General features: G+C 40.2%; 1 protein-coding gene across 5 annotated transcripts in view; it reads right to left on the bottom strand.

The window, feature by feature from the left end:
• FMN1 (formin 1) overlaps nucleotides 1–19824 on the bottom strand; it is a 346645-nt gene that overhangs the window by 205283 nt on the left and 121538 nt on the right. For all 5 annotated transcript variants that reach the window (XM_039536556.1, XM_039536557.1, XM_039536558.1 and 2 more), the window contains one exon: nucleotides 9731–9792. In XM_039536556.1, the coding sequence (XP_039392490.1) occupies nucleotides 9731–9792 (62 nt within the window). The remainder of the gene's footprint in view (nucleotides 1–9730; nucleotides 9793–19824) is intronic.

Genomic DNA, 19824 nt, shown 5'->3' on the forward strand with positions numbered 1-19824 from the left:
TAATTAAAGGTAATGCAATGTCTGTGAAGTGACTTAGGGCTGGTCTACACTGAAAACTTAACACCAGCCTAGCTAAGGGCTGGTCTACACTGGGGGGCGGTATCGATCTAAGATACACAACTTCAGCTACGTGAATAGCGTAGCTGAAGTCCAAGTATCTTAGATCGATTTACCTCAGGTCCTCACGACGCGGGATCGATGTCCGCGGCTCCCCATGTCAACTCCGCTACCTCCGCTCGCTCCAGTGGAGTTCCGGAGTCGATAGGAGTGCGTTCAGGGATCGCTATATCGCGTGTAGATGAGACGTGATATATCGATCCCCCCCCCAAAATCGATCGCTACCCGCCAATACGGCGGGTAGTCTGGACGTACTCTAAGTCTCTCAGGGGTGTGAAACATTCACATCTCTGAGCAGCATAGCTATGCCGTCCTAACACCTGGTGCAGATGCTGCTAGGTCAATGCAAGGATTCTTCTGTAGACCTACCTATCACATCCTGGGGAGATGGATTAAACACAGCGATGGGAGAACCCCTCCCATTGCTGGAGTGAGTGTTTACACTGAAGCACTCCAGTGGTGCAGCTGCAGCGCTGATGCTATAGCATTTTAAGTGCTGACAAACCCTTAGACAACAGAAGATAAAAATGGTGAAGCCAAGTAACAAAATATGTATTTTTAAAGGTTCTGAATATTGGGAAGTATGGAAGCCATCTCCCAGTGGCCAAAAGGAAATAAGATTCTGTCAACTTTTCAAATGAGAAACGGTAAGAAATGGAAATCAGGAGTGATAATTGTGATTTTTCAAAGATGTTAGCATAGTTCTGAATATCTAAAAATTTTTAGCCCACTGTAAAATAAGATATGCGGCAATCATATTTAATATACGCTACCTCTGTTCACAGCATATATTCCCTAAAATTGGCCTGTGAAGATGGTACATTGCCAAATGAGATTGTAGTAGCTGCAAACTTTACAACCAGCAGGTGAAAAATGTTTTTAGCCTAAATGTTCCTGTGTCATTTAAGAATTCTTCATATGGAATTCCACATGATTTATATGCTATATCGTGTCCCAGAAATGTAAAGAGTTCTGATAAAATGTAGATAAAGCATGGATGGCATTTGTAAGGTGTGACATTTTAATACAACGAGGAACTCAATACTGAAAGCACAAATGCAAGGCTATTCAGCTTACAACGTTCAAGTGTAGTAAATATATCTAATACTCTTAATTATCAATCAAGGCAGTAATATTAAATGAAGAATTATAGTGTTTTTCAGTCATTACCAATCTTATAACTAGACAGACTAGCATTTTGCACAACATCCTCACAAACATATTATAAAGCCAACTTCCAAAAGTCTGCTTTAAATTATTTTTTGCACATTTTAAACAAGCATATTATTTTTGTGAGTTTGAAGTATCACGCTAAAGACATTGCACTTCATTTTCATTACCTCACAGCCCAGTGAAACATTCTTACAGACTTTTTTATAACTAAAATATTATGAACTAAAGCTGTCTAGCATCAAAATAAAGTCATCACCAAACAAATGGATACCATATGAAAAAATGTAATACTTTATGAATATAATACGTCTTGTGAGAAACCACCACAATGGCAGTATCAGTTCCCAGAAATTTCCACAGATCATGTGCAGAAGACTTTTGCATTTAAACTAACTTTAAGTTGTATTTAAGCATTTAAAATGGATAATAGTGAGTTTTTCTGGCACCATCATAACTGATAGTTGAGTCACAACTAGGCACTAGCCAGCAAATAACACATGCACATTTTCCTTCCTCTAAACTGCAGATCCTATGTGATCCTTTGTGTTATCTATTATACTTTGACAAAACATTCATATTCCAATCTCAGCAGCTAATGAATTAACATTAGTTGATCAGACATGGGAAAAAATACAAACTACCTTAATTGCTTCATTTAACAAGAGACTAAGTTTTTATCACACAAAGTTAGAGAATAGCAAATTAATAAAAAAAATGTTTGTGAACTTTACAGTTCAGGAATCTACTAGCCCCTCAATTTCTTTCAAATTTATTTTCATGGAAAACATAAAATGTCCAAAATTAATGTTTTTAATGGAAACCAATTAACAGCTCCTCTTGCAGTCTGGTACTCTGAGCATCACAGCAAAGGCAAAGTGGAACAGATGGTTTAGCATAAGTAGTTAGCACATATTGCAAGGAACTATTCAAGATAGACGGACCCATTAATATCTCTGCAGTCATAGAACAAAAAGAGGGGGTTCGTGGGTCACAGATTGTTGTAATAAACCATAAATCCAGTGTCTGTTCAATCCATGATTTTTAGTGTCTAGCAGAGTTATGCATTTAATCTCTCAGAGTTCTCTTTTTAAAGTGTTGTGCAGATTTCCTTTGAGGATGAGGACTGATAGGTTAGATATAGAGTGATCACTTCGTGAAAAGTGTTCAGCCATGGGTGATAGGGTGTTTTTGTCTTTTATCATTTTCCTGTGTGAGATTCTTGTGTGTTCAAACAATTTGTTCCACCTTGCATTTAGCATCATGTGATGTTCAGAATACCTTTCCAAGACCTGAAGAAGAGCTCTGTGTGGCTTCAAACTTGTCTCTCTCACCAGCAGAAGTTGGTCCAATAAAAGATATTACCTCACCCATTTCGTCTCTCTAATTAACATGTCGGCATTTCTTTCCATTTATGTTTTCATACTCTAAAATACTTTATTAAATAATATGGAGTCTTTTAATATGGAACATGTAGGGTTACCAGACACTTCCTATCAATAAAGTAGTATTATCTAGCCATTGTAATGTATTATTTCTTGTTAGTGCTGCCCTTGGCCCCCCAAGACCAGTGATGATCCCCAAGTCTCTCCAGTAGGTTAAGCAGACCCTTTCCCACAGCTTCAACCTTGTCTTCAGGGATTTCTGACCATGAGGTAGACACACATACAGATTTGGTGAGGGTTCCCAAAAACCAAACACTCTTTAGTTAGCATAAGGATTAAGGAGTTCTAAACAAGACAATTAACACATTTACATGCCTTTCCCTGCCTCACTATCCTGAGCTTTCTTTGAGCATCGTCCAGAGTCCTATAAGGAGCCCAGGATCTTCCCTCCTGCACATAGCTTCTACTTCAAATCATGGAATCTTTCTCTCTCCTATGCATTGCAGCCAGTTTCCTTCTTTCTCAGTTCAAACTGCAGTTAAGAAGGATCTCCCTATTATGAAAGCATGCCCCTCTCTTCCCCTGTTATGCCCCAGCTTCCAGTTTGTGAGTCCCCATCCCAATGCCTCAGCCTTTCTTTGTTCTGCCTCTGGGGAAATTCCACTGCTCTAGAACCTCCCGCAGAACAGTTGGACAAAACTGGTTTTCCCTAGGCTTCAACTATTCCACATCCTAAGGTGCTCCCATTTGAAAGGAAACTATTTAGATTAATGGCTCATGTTGTCAGCCCTGTGTTACCACTTCTTGGAATTTCAATCCAATATGAAGGCAAAAAGACAATAGAGAAGGTAAGCCGCCCCACATTCAAACAGAGTCTGACACAGACACATACAGAGTCCCAATATCAAACAGAATTCATAAAGTGTTCTTGGATTCCCCAAGCATAAGAGTGACCATTGCTACTGTCACTCCAGTATGCTATTGGTGCTGCTGTAGCTCTCTAGATTCCTGTAAACATGTCTATGTAGTTCACTTCCTAGAAATAAACTGATTATGTCTCAGGGAGAAAATAGAGATATGGACCCTCATCTTCCTCCCCACCACCTTTTGACTATTTCTATTTTGAGAAATACAAAATAACTATGGGTCCTTCCATGCATTTCTAGTGGCAGTTTGCCTTCGCAATCATTGCTACTGATGATTACCTCAAGTCACTTGATTCACAATATAGTTTTAGTCTTTATCCCTGGTTTCTTCATTACTACTGTCTTCATAGTTGCAGAGGTGAGCATTTAACACTACTCTCTTTGGTCTCTGGAATATGTTTGTCCTTTTCTCCCTCTTAATGTCTGACAAAGCAAGCCATGCTTCCTCACTGGAGTAATTTCCCCATACTCCTAATAGCTCTCTAGAAGGTAGATTTCACTGTTGATACAAAAATGGTTATTAAAAATATTATTCTAATTTTAGGTCATTACACATTTGCCTTTGCCTTCACTGAATTTTAAGATATACTTATTAGAGTCTTTAGTCTTTAAGGTGCCACAAGTACTCCTGTTTTTTTTACTTATTAGAGTGCTGCACACCTTCTGTTGCTTCTGTAGGCTGATCTTATTGCGCACACCAGGAGCTTTTTGCATCGCTCCATTCCCCCCCCTTTTATTTCAGGGAGTTGCTGCAACTCCCCCCATCCCTTCTTTCATGCCAGAGCTCGTGCCATTTCCCCCTTCCCATACCAAAGTCTCCCATTCTTGCCCCCCCCAGGCCACATGGTTGGTGTGCTCCTCATTCACCTCTAGCTAAGTAGCCTCCCAGCACACACTTGGGGGCAATAATAAGAAAATGGCTGATCCTTTTGAAATGGAAATGCTACTTCCAGCCTCCAGCTCAGACTTACCCAGCTGTTTTGCCAAGGCTGGCAGCCTAGGAATCAAAGGGACCCTAAACAACTAAAGAGACTCTTTGAAGAGAGAGGAAGTGGTGAGTCATGAGAGAGCTAGTACTGGGGAAACAGACATGGAACACAGATACACATCCCTCAAAAGCATCTGAAACAATAAGGATCTTTCCAGGTTCATGGGGAAGATAAGTCTTAGGAAACAAAGCCACATGTATAGATCGTTTTAAAGTAAATTTTCTCCAAAATTATTTGGTTCTCAATCAACAGTAAGTGGTTTTAAGAAGGCTGTCTGGTCAGTGGATACCATTGTCCATAGCTCCCAGAGGAAGCAGAACTGCAGGTACTGCTGAGGTAACAACTAGGGTGGCCAGGTGCCCAGTTTTCGACTGGAAAGTCCAATCGAAAAGGGGACCTGACAATGTCCAGTAAGATCTATTGACTGGACACCCAAAGTCCGGTTATTACAGGTAGGGGAGGTGCCAAGTCATCACTTGTGCCAGCCCCTCTTACCTGCGCTGGGCGCCTGCAGCTCCCAGCCCTGGCTTCCCAGGCAAGTACCTCCCGACCTGGGCAGAGGTGGGGGACAGAGAGTGGAAGAGCAGCGAGAAACAGGGGCAGGAGGAAAAAAGTGAATGGAGCAGGGCCTCGGGGGAAGGGGCTGGGGCAGGAGTGGGGCCTTGGAGGAAGAGGCAGGGCTGAGGTGAGGTCTGCGGGAAGGGGCGGGTAAGGAGAGGTTCTGGCCCTCCTGTTGGAGTGTCCAGTTTTTAAATTACAAAGTTGGCAACCCTAGTAATGACAGTTAGTACAGGGGGACTGAAGCCCAAGGCCTAGTCTGAGAATGGGAGAATCATGTGGGGTTCCACCCCAAAAAAGGTGATGGCTCGAGGCCTGAGACCTGGAAGGGATGCATTCAAAGAGACCAGGAGAGGTCAGCAGGGCCAGGCCTCAAGGAAAATCGCACTTTGGGCAAACTTGTATTTTGGCACTCCTGGCCTCCGTGGGCACGGCACTCCCCACATTGCCTCTGGTCCCCATAGGTGCTCCCCATTGTCCCTGGTCCCGGTGGGCTCCCAAAGCTCCTCACCCCCCTTTTCCCCAATCCCTGCACGATGCCCCTTTTGCCCCAACCGCTGCCCCCCTTCTGAGCCCCTAATCCCTGCGCTCTCCACCTCCTGCACTCCTAATGCCTGCTCCCTCTTGTGTCCCCAACGCCTGCAGTTTGCCCTCTTCGTTCCTAATCCCTGCACCCAGTCATGCATCCACGTGGGGAAAACGATCTGGATGCATGGAGTGGCTGGCATTGTGACTCCCTCCCTCCCCCCGAATACTGCTCCTCCGGACCCCTTGGGGAGTGAGGGGGTGGGAGCGAGGTGCAACATTAGGGATCCCTGCTTCCAAGTTACTTTTCCCACCTGGGCTGCATAAGGGGAGGGCAGGAGAGCAGCAGCTCCTGATGCTTGACTCACAGCACAGCCCAGGTGTGGAAAGTGACCTGGATGCAGGCAGCCTAGCGTTGCTCCTCACCTCCCCTTATAGTCCCCCTAGGGAGGTGCAGAGTAAAGGGGAAGGAATAGTATCTGTGCATCACTGCTTCCCCCGCCCCAATTCCTCTGCCAGGAGGAAGCAGGGAGAAATCTGGGCGCCACCCTCTTCCCCCCTGACGCATCACCTCTGCAAGTTTGCAGCACTCCCCAACCAATCAGGAGCAGTTTCTGACACTACACTGGCAACATACACCTCTGCGCTGCCACATGGTGCCCCCCTGACTATGGCTCCCTGGGCAAACACCTGGGTGGCCCACCCCTAAGGCCAGCCCTGTGAGTGGTGCTGTTAGCCTGGTAACTGTGACAGCCTTTCTTTTCCAATAGTCATGGTTAATAATTGCGAGGCTTTTCCTTATCTTTAAGCATAGTGCCACCTAAAGGATGCCAAGAACACAATGTGACTATAATATTGGGAATCACATCCCTGTGTTGTGATTGCCTAGGGAGGTTGGGGAATCACCATTACTGGAGACTTTTACGAGCAGGTTAGACAAACACTTGACAGGGGTGGTCTAGAGCCCTGCCATGAATGCAAGAAACTGGACTAGATGACCTCTCGAGGTCCCTTCCAGCTCTACAATTCTATGAGTTGACATTAAAACACACAATTAAGATTTGGCCTACCATTTTTTGTTTCTCTAGACTACAAAGTTTTAGTAATTTGGGGGATAAAATTCCTTGGAGCTCAACACTTTAAACACCACTTTCTACACCGCATCTCCATATCTAAGTCAAGTAGGTCTGCATAGATTTGTCCTCAGAGCCTGTCAATGCTGCTAGTCAATCATCTAGAAGAACTAGTGTTGAGTGATGTGCAGAAATCTTCACATCTCACCACAGCAACAGATACCACTTACTGGTGGGGTAAAATAAGCAGTAGAAGAGCAAAATACCCATCTCTTTAACAGCCCAGGAAGTGAGAGACTAGAGAACCTATTTGTCCCTCTCTTCATTCATCTCATTCTGTTTACTTTCCTTTTCTGTATATTCAAGCATGAGGCATCTTGCCAGAGGTATCTGGGCACCAAAACATCAAGAAACACTTTTTTAAAAGCCTTTTTGATATTCTTTAGACAATCAGATGATTCCATGTAGATTTTGTTAAATGTGGGTCTGTCATCAAGCCATTTGATTTGTCAAACATTGATTCCATTTTGTTCCCCCAAAAGCCCAAATGTATTGATCTTCTCAGCATGCTTTAAAGCCCATCTGTTTTTCTCAGCAAAATTTATCGTAGTGGGAACTACAGTAGAAGAACAGGACTTCAGCTGGATGGCCAGATTTTGGTATGAAATTGGGCTAATTGGACTTGTTTTTGTATTGCTATGTTAAAAGTTTTTATATGACATGATAATCTGATTGATGAATCTACAGCCATTGAGAATATGCTTTTAAAAAACAGAAATCAATAAATGCTAAGTCTTCAGCATTAAAAACCGCAACTCATACATTTCAAGGAATTTTGAAGAAAATTAAAAAAACAAACAATATGAATGAAATCCTGGTCCCATTGGAGTCAATGGCAAATCTCTCATTGACTTTTCAGTTGAGCAAGATTTCACACTATAGACTCAAGAAAAATGATGAAAACTGAAAAAATTATGCCAGCACAAGAAAAGTCAATGTGTGTGGGGTAAGGGAGGGAAAAAATACAACATTCAGGACTTGAGGAGACCCAACAAGTGGAATCTATTAGTAAAGCTTCTGAGAACATGTTGCCTTTCATGTCACCAGGTTCAGACTTTTTTCTACTTGCTATTTTCAATTCCATTTGCCTTAATGTTGACAATGGAAATGCTGCATGTGTTTGTAACTGTGACAAAGCTCCTCCTCTACCTTGGTGGGTCCTGCGCTTATTGGCGGGTTTGCTCACCTCAGAGATCTTCCCTTCTGGTAGAACCCACAGTCTGGGTCAACTCCTCCTGTGTCTGATCAGGAGTTGAGAGGTTTGAGGGGAACCCAGGCCTGCCCTCTACTCCGGGTTCCAGCCCAGGGCCCTGTGGATTGCAGCTGTCTATAGTGCCTCCTGTAACAGCTGCATGACAGCTACAACTCCCTGGGCTACTTCCCCATGGCCTGCTCCCAACACCTTCTTTATCCTCACCACAGGACCTTCCTCCTGGTGTCTGATAATGCTTGTACTCCTCAATCCTTCAGCAGCACACCCTCTCAGCTCCTTGCGCCTCTTGCTCCCAGCTCCTCACACATGCACCACAAACTGAAGTGAGCTCCTTTTTAAACCCAGGTGCCCTGATTAGCCTGCCTTGATTGGCTGCAGGTGTTCTAATCAGCCTGTTTGCCTTAATTGGTTCTAGCAGGTTCCTGATTACTCTAGTGCAGCCCCTGCTCTGGTCACTCAGGGAACAGAAAACTACTCATCCAGTGACCAGTTTGCCCTGTACCCCACTGGCCTGGGTCTGTCACATAACTCAGTGACTTACACACTGAAAACACAGCACAAACATACTGTGGTACCATGGTGCAGGTATTACAGCTAATTCACTGTGCAGTGCTAGAGAAGTGCTATATAGTTTGACCAGAAGATAATTCAAAGTGTTTAAAATTGGCACCATCTTCTTGTTCAACGAGTCGGCTCTTATGATATATATTCAACCACACCTGCTTGCTTTTGTGACAAAAATATGCGTTTGCTACTTTTTACTTCAGTTAGCACTGCAGAGCCAACATTGTTTTGGAAGAGTGGGCTCGATTCTGATGAGTTCATATACCATCCACAGGATAGTTAATTAAATTCAGATAGCAAAACTTTTTCTATTTATGTTGAACTGTGATCTTTCTAGCTCAAACAGTCAGAAACCAGACTGGGTTTTCAGAGGTGGCATTTAACATAAGAACGGCCGTACCAGGTCAGACCAAAGGTCCATCTAGCCCAGTATCTGTCTACTGACAGTGGCCAATGCCAGGTGCCCCAGAGGGAGTGAACCTAACAGGCAATGATCAAGTGATCTCTCTCCTGCCATCCATCTCCATCCTCTGACGAACGGAGGCTAGGGACACCATTCTTACCCATCCTAGCTAATAGCCATTTATGGACTTAGCCACCATGAATTTATCCAGTCCCCTTTTAAACATTGTTATAGTCCTAGCCTAGGAAAACAAACATTCTTTTACTCATAAAGGTAGTAAAATATGAAATCACAGACACACAGACTCACAAATGCAATTCCTACGGGCAATTTTTGGAGAATAACTGCACTTTATAAGAAATCTATGCTATTACTTAAATGAAAAAGCAATGAGTTAAGTCATGGAGCTTTAATATGCTAAATGAGTTTACAAATTACAGTGCTGATGAGTCAAAGAGATGAATTTGCCCTGTGCCCTGCAGGAACGATACAATCAGCAATTTTACAAAAGGGACATTTGAAAAAATGCTAAATCCCTTTAAAAGTGATTTGTGACTGCACATATGGATTTTAAGTAAACTAATTGAGCTGGCCATCAGCTGAAAACTAACTTTTAGAGAGAGAAAAAAATATGTTTAATATCAGAACATAAATCATATACTGGATTACATAAATCTGCAACTTGCACAAGATTTAAAGAATGAAAAATCACTTCTATAACAAATCAGCATCATTAAAAAGATGTACCTTTAAGTTTTCAACTTCTTCCTTGTTTTCCCTCTTTAATTGCAAAATTGCAGCATGGTACTCTGTAAAAAATAAAGAAGTGATTCAGATTAATGACATAAAAGTCAAAAAAGCCTCTGTCTATGAAAACAACATGACACTGTAGACACAGTGCCATTTCATACTGTGATTCCATGCCAAAAAAACATAGGTTGAAGCTTCTGAAAATTAGGCCTGCTACAAAGCTGACAAAGAAAATGTAAGTCACATTGATTAGCGTGCATATTCCAGGATCACGTGATATATGTGGCCATACTGACAATGGTGTTAATAATGACAGAAGATAATACACTTAGCTCTCACATGGGGAGAGGAGTAAAAAGTGTATGGGTGGAGTGGGAATGTATTTCAAATTGAGGTAAACTGAGGTAACTGAAGAAACTTGGGATTTGGTTTTTGAGGTAAAAAGTGGAGTTGATAGCATGCTTCTATCACACACAAAAAGTTTTGAAGGAATATCTACATTTAGTATTCAAATCTTTCACTGAATTGTATTCAATTTTAAAGCCAATAACATCTACACAGACTAATTGGACAGGGTGCAGAAAAAAGCCAAGTGATTTGAGGCCTGGAAAAATGCCTTACAGCAAGAGACTTAGAACCCTTAAAGCTTATCAGAAAGAAGATTGAGAGGTGACTTGCTTACAATGTATAGGTACCTTGATGGAGAAGAAATATTAGGCACCAAAGTGCTTTTTCATATATCAGAGAAAGGCAGCATAACAAGAACAAATGGCTGGAAGTTAAAGCCAGACAATTTCAAATTACAAATCAGGCAAAAAAAATTTAACAGTGAGGGTAATTAACACTGGAACAGCCTACCCAGGGAAGAGAGAGATTTTCCATCTCTTAATGTCTTTAATGCCTTTTTAGAAGCCAGAATGCCTGTGTAGAAGATATGCTTCAGTCAACCATGTTACTGGGCTCAATGCAGGAAATTCTATTGCCTGTATTATACAGGAAGTCAGACTAGATAATCTAACACACCCTTATAACGTTAAATGTATGAATCTATGAAAAAATATTAATCAAATATGAATGAATAGAACATACAGTTCACAGATCTATTTACAAATAATTGTTTTCTTACAAAGAAATAAAGTACTGTTCCTGGCTTTGGTTGTGATCTGAATCCGTAGCACTATTTTTAATATTTTGTAAGACTAAGATTTTATTATATATTTTACAAAATTGTAACTGCAAATCACAGACCACATGTGAAAAGACTTCATACAATGATATGTATTTGATTGCTATTTGAGTATGGTGCAATAGGTAAAAATAAATGAGTATATCCTTAAACTCATCATGAGTCCAATAAATAGGGCTCTAATACAATTCACAGTTCAGAGTAATGAAATGGAAAGAAAACCATATGGGTCTGCATAAAATTAAGCTTGAATTTCAGAGGAAGATGGGGTTGTGAAGACATAACTGCTTAGTCATGAAAATATACTTGCATTTTAGCTTTGAAAACATAATTAAAGACCTAAAACAGTCTTCTCTCTACTGACTTGAAAGCATTCTAGGATAATATTAGCTACACTAATTACATGCTTGGTAGAGCTCTTTCTTTCAATAAGCAAACCAGACTACAAAAGCTGACTATTTGTTGTGTTTAGTAAGTGGAGTAACTGTCAGTGCTTGCATTCATAAATCACAGTTGGCACTTGCTCACATTCTTTAAAGAAAGCTTGTTGCAAGTGAGACCAAGGGTCCAAAGGTAGTCAGTCCCTCATATGGCACTAAGGAAGCAGCCACACATTTGGCAACTAAAGCTACTCTCCTCCTCTCTGTCTCCAGTTAAACATATTCAGCCAATGGAACATGGCTCTGCTCCTGCTCCCTAGTACTATTCCTATTGACTCAGTAGGGCAGACTCAGAGACTCTAACTGTAATGAGTGATGAGCAAAGACCAGACTGAACATGTTTAAGAGAAGCATTTCCCTTTGAGGTACTTCATTTGCCCTGGAAAGAGAGACTTAAACTAGCAGAGGGCTATAGAATATGTACTGTATCTTTCTCTTGGGAATAGTTGTGATCAAACTACATAAGTCGTTCAACAAAATTCAAAATTTTTTGTTGGCCAACAAAAAAACTAAGGCCAAAACTTAACTGACAAGTTTCACTATCTTAGGGTTTTATATGGTGCCTAGTACAGAGAACTAGAGCAACAAAACAAAACAAAACAAAAACATTCTCTCTTTCTTTGGGGCAGAGGAGTCTGACTGTGTGTGCCTTTCTTTTAACTGTTTCTTTAGGGAGGGGGAAAGGATACTTGGTTTTCTACCAGTTGGAGACAGAAACAGTTGAAGTCTGCGACCCAGGAAGCATCTTATGCGTAGATTTTGTTTAAATTGTTTTAACTATTTTTGCCAGCTAGAAGGAGCTATATCATGGAATCGGGACTGATATAAAAGATCAAAGGGAGAAATTACTGGTAGTTTTACATTTATTTGGTTGGTAAAACAAGAGAAAAATATGGGACAAAACAACAAGGACAGGCAAAAACAACCTATAATGTCATCTCCTCAATATCTCTCTTCCCTTAAACCCGTCTAAACATGAAACTCATCAGATTTAATGTCTAAGTACATAACTCATGCAGTAAACAATGTAAACCACACCAAAAATAAGGAATACGAAACCAAACAGGAATCTTAACCAGTTTGTATGTAATATACAATTCCTCAGCTCCTTAGTTGCTGCCTGTTTCCAGATTGGCTAACTCCTCTACAGCTACCAAAGAGGAATTCTCCAAACACTTTCTGACTCAGAAGTAAATTAACATTTCTGTAGGGGTAGTGTGTAGATTAATATTTTAAGGTTCCAGTATCTCAAGGATCTTGAACATGCCAAAGTAGTCAAGAAAAAAAGACCAGTCTGAAAAAATGGTTTGGTTTGGTTTTTAAACCATGAATTTTATTTATGAGGCAGAGTATTATTTACCATTTGAGAGTAGCAGTCTTGTTAATTTCTTGCCTTTTACATCAACTCTTTGGATTGGCAAACTCCAGAATAATTTCAGTGGCTTGGAATGCTACAACTCTTAGTTATAAGATTTTTTTATTTTTTGAAGTTACCTTATTCCAAAAAATCTTGAAGCTTGGGGCAATAGCAGATGATCTAGTGGCCCCTTCTGCCCTTAAACTCTACGACTCTATAAGAAATAGTGTACCCAATCTTCTGCTTAAACATATTACCTCTCGGTAGAAGCAAGTGTCCAAGTCTTTGAATTGCTTATATACAGTCTGTTGCACATCGATATAGTGTAATGTATATCTAATATACTTTCTAGCATGCTATAAACCGATATACTGTAGCATACCAATTTACTGACCAGTATAATGTTTATTCCAGCCAAACTAAAAAGGAAGTATCTAAAATACAAATATTCCTGATGGGTGATAATGGAGAGTGCTCTTTAAAGTAGATGCTTAATTCTGTAATAAGAATAGATATAAAATAAAATAGTCTTCATCAGTTAATTTAAATATTGTAAAAAATAATCTATTTAATAGGAGTTGACACCCAGCAAAGTGTGTTTTACCTCCTCCTTAAGCAAACATTAATATTTGTAGGTCTAAGATGGTACAGTGAAAACGAAACCCAACAGATAAGATCCAGGACGGAATATAATAATTTGTACAGTGCTATATGACACAGACAGCAAACAAGTGATTCATTCTTCTCCTTGGCTATTTATCACAAGGGCAGTCTAATTTGGGACTATTTATTGTGAGCAATTTTAGTCCCTTGATGAAAGAGTCCGGCATACAGAACCAGTGGTCTGAGTTGTCAAAATTATCGATAAGGAAGGCGAGAAGGGAGGAGACTTGTAGGGTTCCAATGGCAATGGCACCCATAGAGCTGCAAAGCTTACATTTTCTGTTCATACTGGCTCAGAGGGATACAGTGCAAAATACAACAGTACTTAGATGTTGCTCAGAAAAAGGTGCAACCACAATAGTGGGGTAAACACTAGTGCACTGTTGATACAAGTTGTATGTGAATGCAAGGAGTTTTCCATATGTACTAGGAGACTGCAACACCAAAGCAGTGTAGGGTAGTGATAGCAAGAAAAAAAGTCAGGTGGCAGGCACTTTCAGCATCTGCAGATGCAAAGAGGACAAGAGCTGGCAATTTGGGATTTATATGTTATAAGGGAAGACAATAGGAAAGAGTATGTGTGACGGGTTGGGTCACAGAAACCCACTTGGGACTGTCACCTGATGGGCTGAGACTACCTCTGAGCCCATTCTCCCTGCCCTCTTGGGACTTCAGTGCCCTGTCTTGTTGAGCCAGACATGCTAGTCTGCTGCAAACACAGACCCAGGTCTGAACCACGTCCCCCAAAAGCTGCAGACTCAACAGAAAACGCCTTAGAAAGTGCTCCTGTCTCTAGCACCCAGATACCCAGTTCCCAATGGGATCCAAACCCCAAATAAATCCATTTTAATCTGTATAAAGCTTATACAGATAAACTCATAAATTGTCCGCCCTTTATAACACTGATAGAGAGATATGCACAGCTGTTTGCTCCCCCAGGTATTAGTCACTAACTCTGGGTTCAGTAATAAGCAAAAAGTGATTTTACTAAATATAAAAAGTAGGATTTAAGCGGTTCCAAGTAATAACAGGCAGAACAAAGTAAGGTACCAAGCAAAATAAAATAAAACATGCAAGTCTAAGCCTAATACAGTAGGAAACTGAATACAAATGAAATCTCACCCTCAGAGATTTTCCAATAAGCTTCTTTCACAGACTAGACTCCATTTTAGTCTGGGCCCAAACCTTTTCCCTGGTACAGTCCTTGTTTCAGGTCAGGTGGTGGCTAGGGGTTTCTCATGATTGCAGCCCCCTTTGTTCTGTTCCATCCCCTTTTATAGCTTTGGCACAAGGCGGGAATTTTTTGTCTGAGTCTCCACCCCTCTTTCTAAATGGAAAAGCACCAGTTTTAAGGTGGATTCCAGTATCAGGTGACATGGTCACATGTTCTGTGAGACTCCAAGCCTTCATTCTTCCCGGCCTGACTCACAGGAAGGCTTGCAAGTAAACAGAGCCATCTACAGAAAATTGTCCTGGTTAATGGGAGCCATCAAGATTCCAAACTACCATTAATGACCCACACTTTGCATAATTACAATAGGACCTCAGAGTTATATTTCATATTTCTAGTTTCAGATACAAGAATGATACATTCATACAAATAAGATGAACATACTCAGTACATTATAAGCTTTGTAATGATACCTTACAAGAGACCTTTTTCATGAAGCATATTCCAGTAACATTATATTCACACTTATTAGCACTGCAATATAGCAAAGGAGAGAAGGATAATACTGAATGTCCAGCACTTGCATTCCTTACTTTTTTCTTGCAGGGAATCCCAAAGTAGGTAAGACGATCAACAGGTGGACATCAGTCTGGCATGTTCCACTGTATCCCATGGCACACAGGCCAGGTAACAGGTTTTATAATGTTTGGTAGTGCATGTCATTGTATCGCATACATATTCTTGATCAGTCCATCCCCTTTTCCTTATCTCAACTTCCACACCCCACTTATATTGGGGTCCCCAGGTTCTATAGGTTAATTAATCATTTACATCAATGGGTTGCTATAACTTTTCTGTGCTCAAACACTTGCAATTTTCTGTAATACGTATTTCTCAGGAATCTCTTAAAATATCAGCAATTCATGTTTTGTGGTTTCTTATTTCAACTCCACCAGTTCTTAAACACAATTGCTTACTGCAACACCACATCTTGTGAATAAAGATCACTTACCATTACTTACTCATGTGAACCTACAATTTAAGGCTTGATTAGTTTGGCTAAGCTAACTTCTTTTGCAGGCCTCAGGCCTTCTGGTTCTTCTACTTGTGTTTCAGCCTTAATCAATACTTATATCTTATCTATATTACTTACATAAATATCTAAAAGTGCAGGGCTGACAACAAAATTTTGGAATTCCAAATGCCTCAAGTTTGCCAAAACCATTTTTTTTCAGACATTCCAATTCACAGGAAATTTCAAAAATATTTGTTTTAATTCCAATTTGGACCAAAACCAAATTTTGAAATGTCAAAATTTCTCATGAACCAGAAATTCCAAGTTTCAACCAGCTGTAATTACAATTCTCTTCTATATATAATACATTGCATTTTCGCAGAATCATAGAAACATAGGGCCAGAAGGAACCTTGAGAGGTGAGCTAGTCCAGTGGTTCCCAAACTTTTTACTAAGGCAACCCACCAACTGCATTTTGGCTTTTTTGACACCATTTCCTCCTGCTTCCTAGCTCCTTTCTCCCACCTCAGCCCTCTAACCTCCTGCTAGTCCCTCTCCTCCCCTCCTTAGCTGTCTAGGCCCACAAGCTTCCCTGTCTCCTGCTCCCATTTCTCCTCCCCTATTCAGTCCTCCAGCCCCATATCCTGACCTCCAACCCCCCACTCCCTCCTCTTCCCAGCCTCCTGCACGAGGAGTAGTATGCTATATTTCAGTTACTATTTTAAAAAAAAGCATTTATGACATTAAAAAAAAGTATGAAACCACTTTTGTTGGGTAATAAGAGAAAGTACATTAAATTAAGACATATAAAAATGAATTCAACTTGTCTTCACTCTAATACCTGAAGTGTAAAGACCTAAGTCATCAAGTGACTCCAGTCAAACGTACATGTCATGAGCATAAAAGACAACCATGGTTTTAAGAAGAAATTAGACCAGTATGAGGGAATACAAGAAGATCATTAAGAATATAATTCTGAAGAACATCTGACCACTACTCAAGTTGTGGGGTCTTGTGAGGATTTAAACCCCAAGTATGTATTAAGATAGAGAAAGAAACGGTGGCAGAAGTAAGTTTTAAAGCAGGGGAAGATGGATCATTTGTGGTGGGCTGGAGAGTGAGTCCATCTACACTCACCCTACAGTGACAGCTCCTGACCCACTGGGCTGGGCCTGGTCCCCATTCCCAGCATTACAACCTGCTGCATAGGGTCACAGCATCACTCAGGTTTGGCCCAGCTGCCCCTCCATCATGACAGAGACCAAATTTGAGTGAGTAGCATTGTGACATGGTGCAGAGGGTCACAGCACCACATGACCTCATGCACCATGTTACATCACCCAGAGCAGGGAGTCAGGCCCAGCCCCACTGGACAAGAGCTGCTGCTTCTGCCAGATGAATGAGAGTCAGACTCACTTTCCAGTCCAATGTAAAAAATTGTGTTGTACACCTCCTTTTGTCACTTGCATAATATGCTTAGGTGTATGCTCATGCCTTTTTAAAGGGGCTTGACCCCCATTATCTCTGCCACTGCAAAGAAAAATCTCCTTTTCCCTGTAAAAGTATTTTTAACAGCTATTCTTGTTTCTATTGGGCCTGCAGAAAATAAAGGAAAAATTAAGTACTATGGTATTTGCCAGCTTGCTTGCCCTGAGATTAGAAGCAATACATGACTGGGTGTTTGAACGTATGTGTTTTTAGTTAAGCCTTGGAATTCAGTCACTTTTTTATACTAGTTTTAATATTTGTTAGATGTTTCACAATTTTGTTCAAAATTTTTGTTCAGGTCATGATCAGAAGATCTTGTAATCAGTTTCTTCCTAGTGGCATCAGTGTCTAGACAAACTGATATTTTGAGACTCCCAAAGTTTGCTGGATTGTTCCATATTTCTTCATGACCTGCTAAATTGGGGGAAATCCCTGAATTTCTTAAGGGATGACTGAATCCAATCAAATTGCATAGAAGGCCTGGGGCAGTGCCCTATTCTGATTTATCGAAGTACTCAAAGTACTACAGAGGAGGAGTTTCAAAGAGGAAGCATAGTCATGAATCTTTAAAAGTGGAATCAAAGTGACTCAAGTGTTCCAGGCACAAGGAATTTCATATCATGTCAATGTCTCTTGAGCCAGGATTTCAGTGATTAACTCCTTAATGGAAATCCTGATGTATTATTCTTACATATGTAACAAACAGTGTTCACAACTCATGATTTTTTTTTGTGAGTTTCATGATATTCAGTATTTTTTTTAAAGCCACACATGCTGGAGTCATGATTACAGGAAAATCTCAACTTTCACTTTTTTAAAAAAGTGTTTCTAATCCACGAGAATGCAAAGAAAAATCTTATAAACATGAACTCAAAGAGCTGAAAATCCAGAAGGAAAATAAAAGAATCCCAGATATAGTATTTTTTAAAATCTCATGATTTTAAGTCAATTTCAGGATTTTGGGGCTTGTCTCATCATTTTGTAATGCTTGGAGTTAGCAGTACTGAACATATAGGGATAATGATAAATAAAGATAAAATCAGGAAGCAGACAAATGAATCCAAAAGCAAGGAAATTAGATGCTTATATTATAATTACTTACACACACACACACACACTTTACAAAAAAGGAAAACATTCAAGTTTAGCCAGTCAAAACATGGCATTGACATCTAAAAGAAATAGGTGGCAAAAACGAAATATAATTTAAAAAAAATGTAAAGAGCATGAATTACATAGAGAAAGTTGGCTCTGTGCTCTGACATAAAAAACTGAAAAACAATCTTGAGAGTTACTGTTAGAAGTGTAATTAAAAAAACAGAAATGGGCAATCAGAAATGGGTGGTTGAATAGCAAAAGAACTATGGTCAACAGAAGGCTTACACACTTTTAAACAAATAAAACATCAGGTATACATGTCATAGATATCTAGTATTTGAAGAAGAGAAAGCACTATCTATGATGAAAATGGGTTGAGAGAAGAAATGCTCATGTTATGAATAGCACCCTCAACAGCAACGTGTAGAATTACTTTAAAAAAGATGCCAGTATAATGGCTCAATCCATAACTGAAGTGTCAATGTACTTTCCTCACTCATAACAAGCAATATAAAATACAGTTGGGGTGTTTTATTACTTATCATTCCATCTGCGTAGCAATCAGTCAAAAAAGCATATGGGAAAGAGGATAAATGGATTTAGTGTACTTTTCTGATGTATGCCTTTCTTTGTGTAAAAGTTGAATGTGCTGAGTCACCTATGCTAGAGAAAGTTACACAGAAAAACACATTGGCATCCCGATTCAGTTTAGACATGCAGTTACCAGATATCAATGTTGTATCTTATTCTTGTGGGTTCTAAAATGGGGCTGGGACAAAGGACAAACACTATTAATCTAAAAACAATAGGGATATTATCAATTAACTGTATTTTGCTATAAATTATAGCTCTTAAGAACTAATCTTGTGGCTAAAAGGTTAATTATAACAACATGGGATTGCACCCAATTTCCATATGCATTTAGAATATTAGTTATCAAAAAATAAATGTATACAATAATATTATCTACTTGTATTGTTGGTCCCCTTTAGAAGTGAATAGAAATTGTTTGTTTGAATTCACCAACAACAAACACCCTGAAGATCCAGGACGAGGGTGGCCTCTAGGCCACACAGCTGACAATTTTATGGGTAATACTGAGACCCCTGGATAGGGTAATTCTAAACTAGGAAATCCAACCCCCAATGTTCTAAAAATGGGTGTGTCAGCTTGGGCTGGATCATGGGGTGGGGAGGGCGGGGTCTGCAGACCAGTACTTTTGCGGCTACTATCCTTTGGTTCAGGATCTACATATTTTTAAAAACAAAACAAATAATAATATAGTCTCTAGTCTTTATGGTCATGAAGAAGAAAACGTTCAAAATGTAAACAGGATATCAAATCAAAGGAGTGGTGTCTACAGTGATAAGCAGGCAGCCTGAAACAAGAGCTCTAGGAGTGAAATGGCACTCTTCACCTCAGTGAAGTGTTAACTCTGAAGCCCTATGAATATTTACCTGCCAATAATCTAAATAATTTCACTGCTGATCAAAGTACACAGGGAAGATAAGGCATGACCATATTATGGAGATGTGCACAATCTACTGTGAATATTATCACACCTTGGCATCACAAATGGGAAGAACTTGGGTTATGTACGAAGCTTAGCAAAATAGCTTCACTTACTTTCCCCATCCTCCACTGCCTAAAATTCAAATGCCATTAAATGACAG

Source organism: Mauremys reevesii, linkage group 4, assembly GCF_016161935.1.
Source record: "Mauremys reevesii isolate NIE-2019 linkage group 4, ASM1616193v1, whole genome shotgun sequence".
NCBI classification, from domain to species: Eukaryota; Metazoa; Chordata; order Testudines; family Geoemydidae; genus Mauremys; species Mauremys reevesii.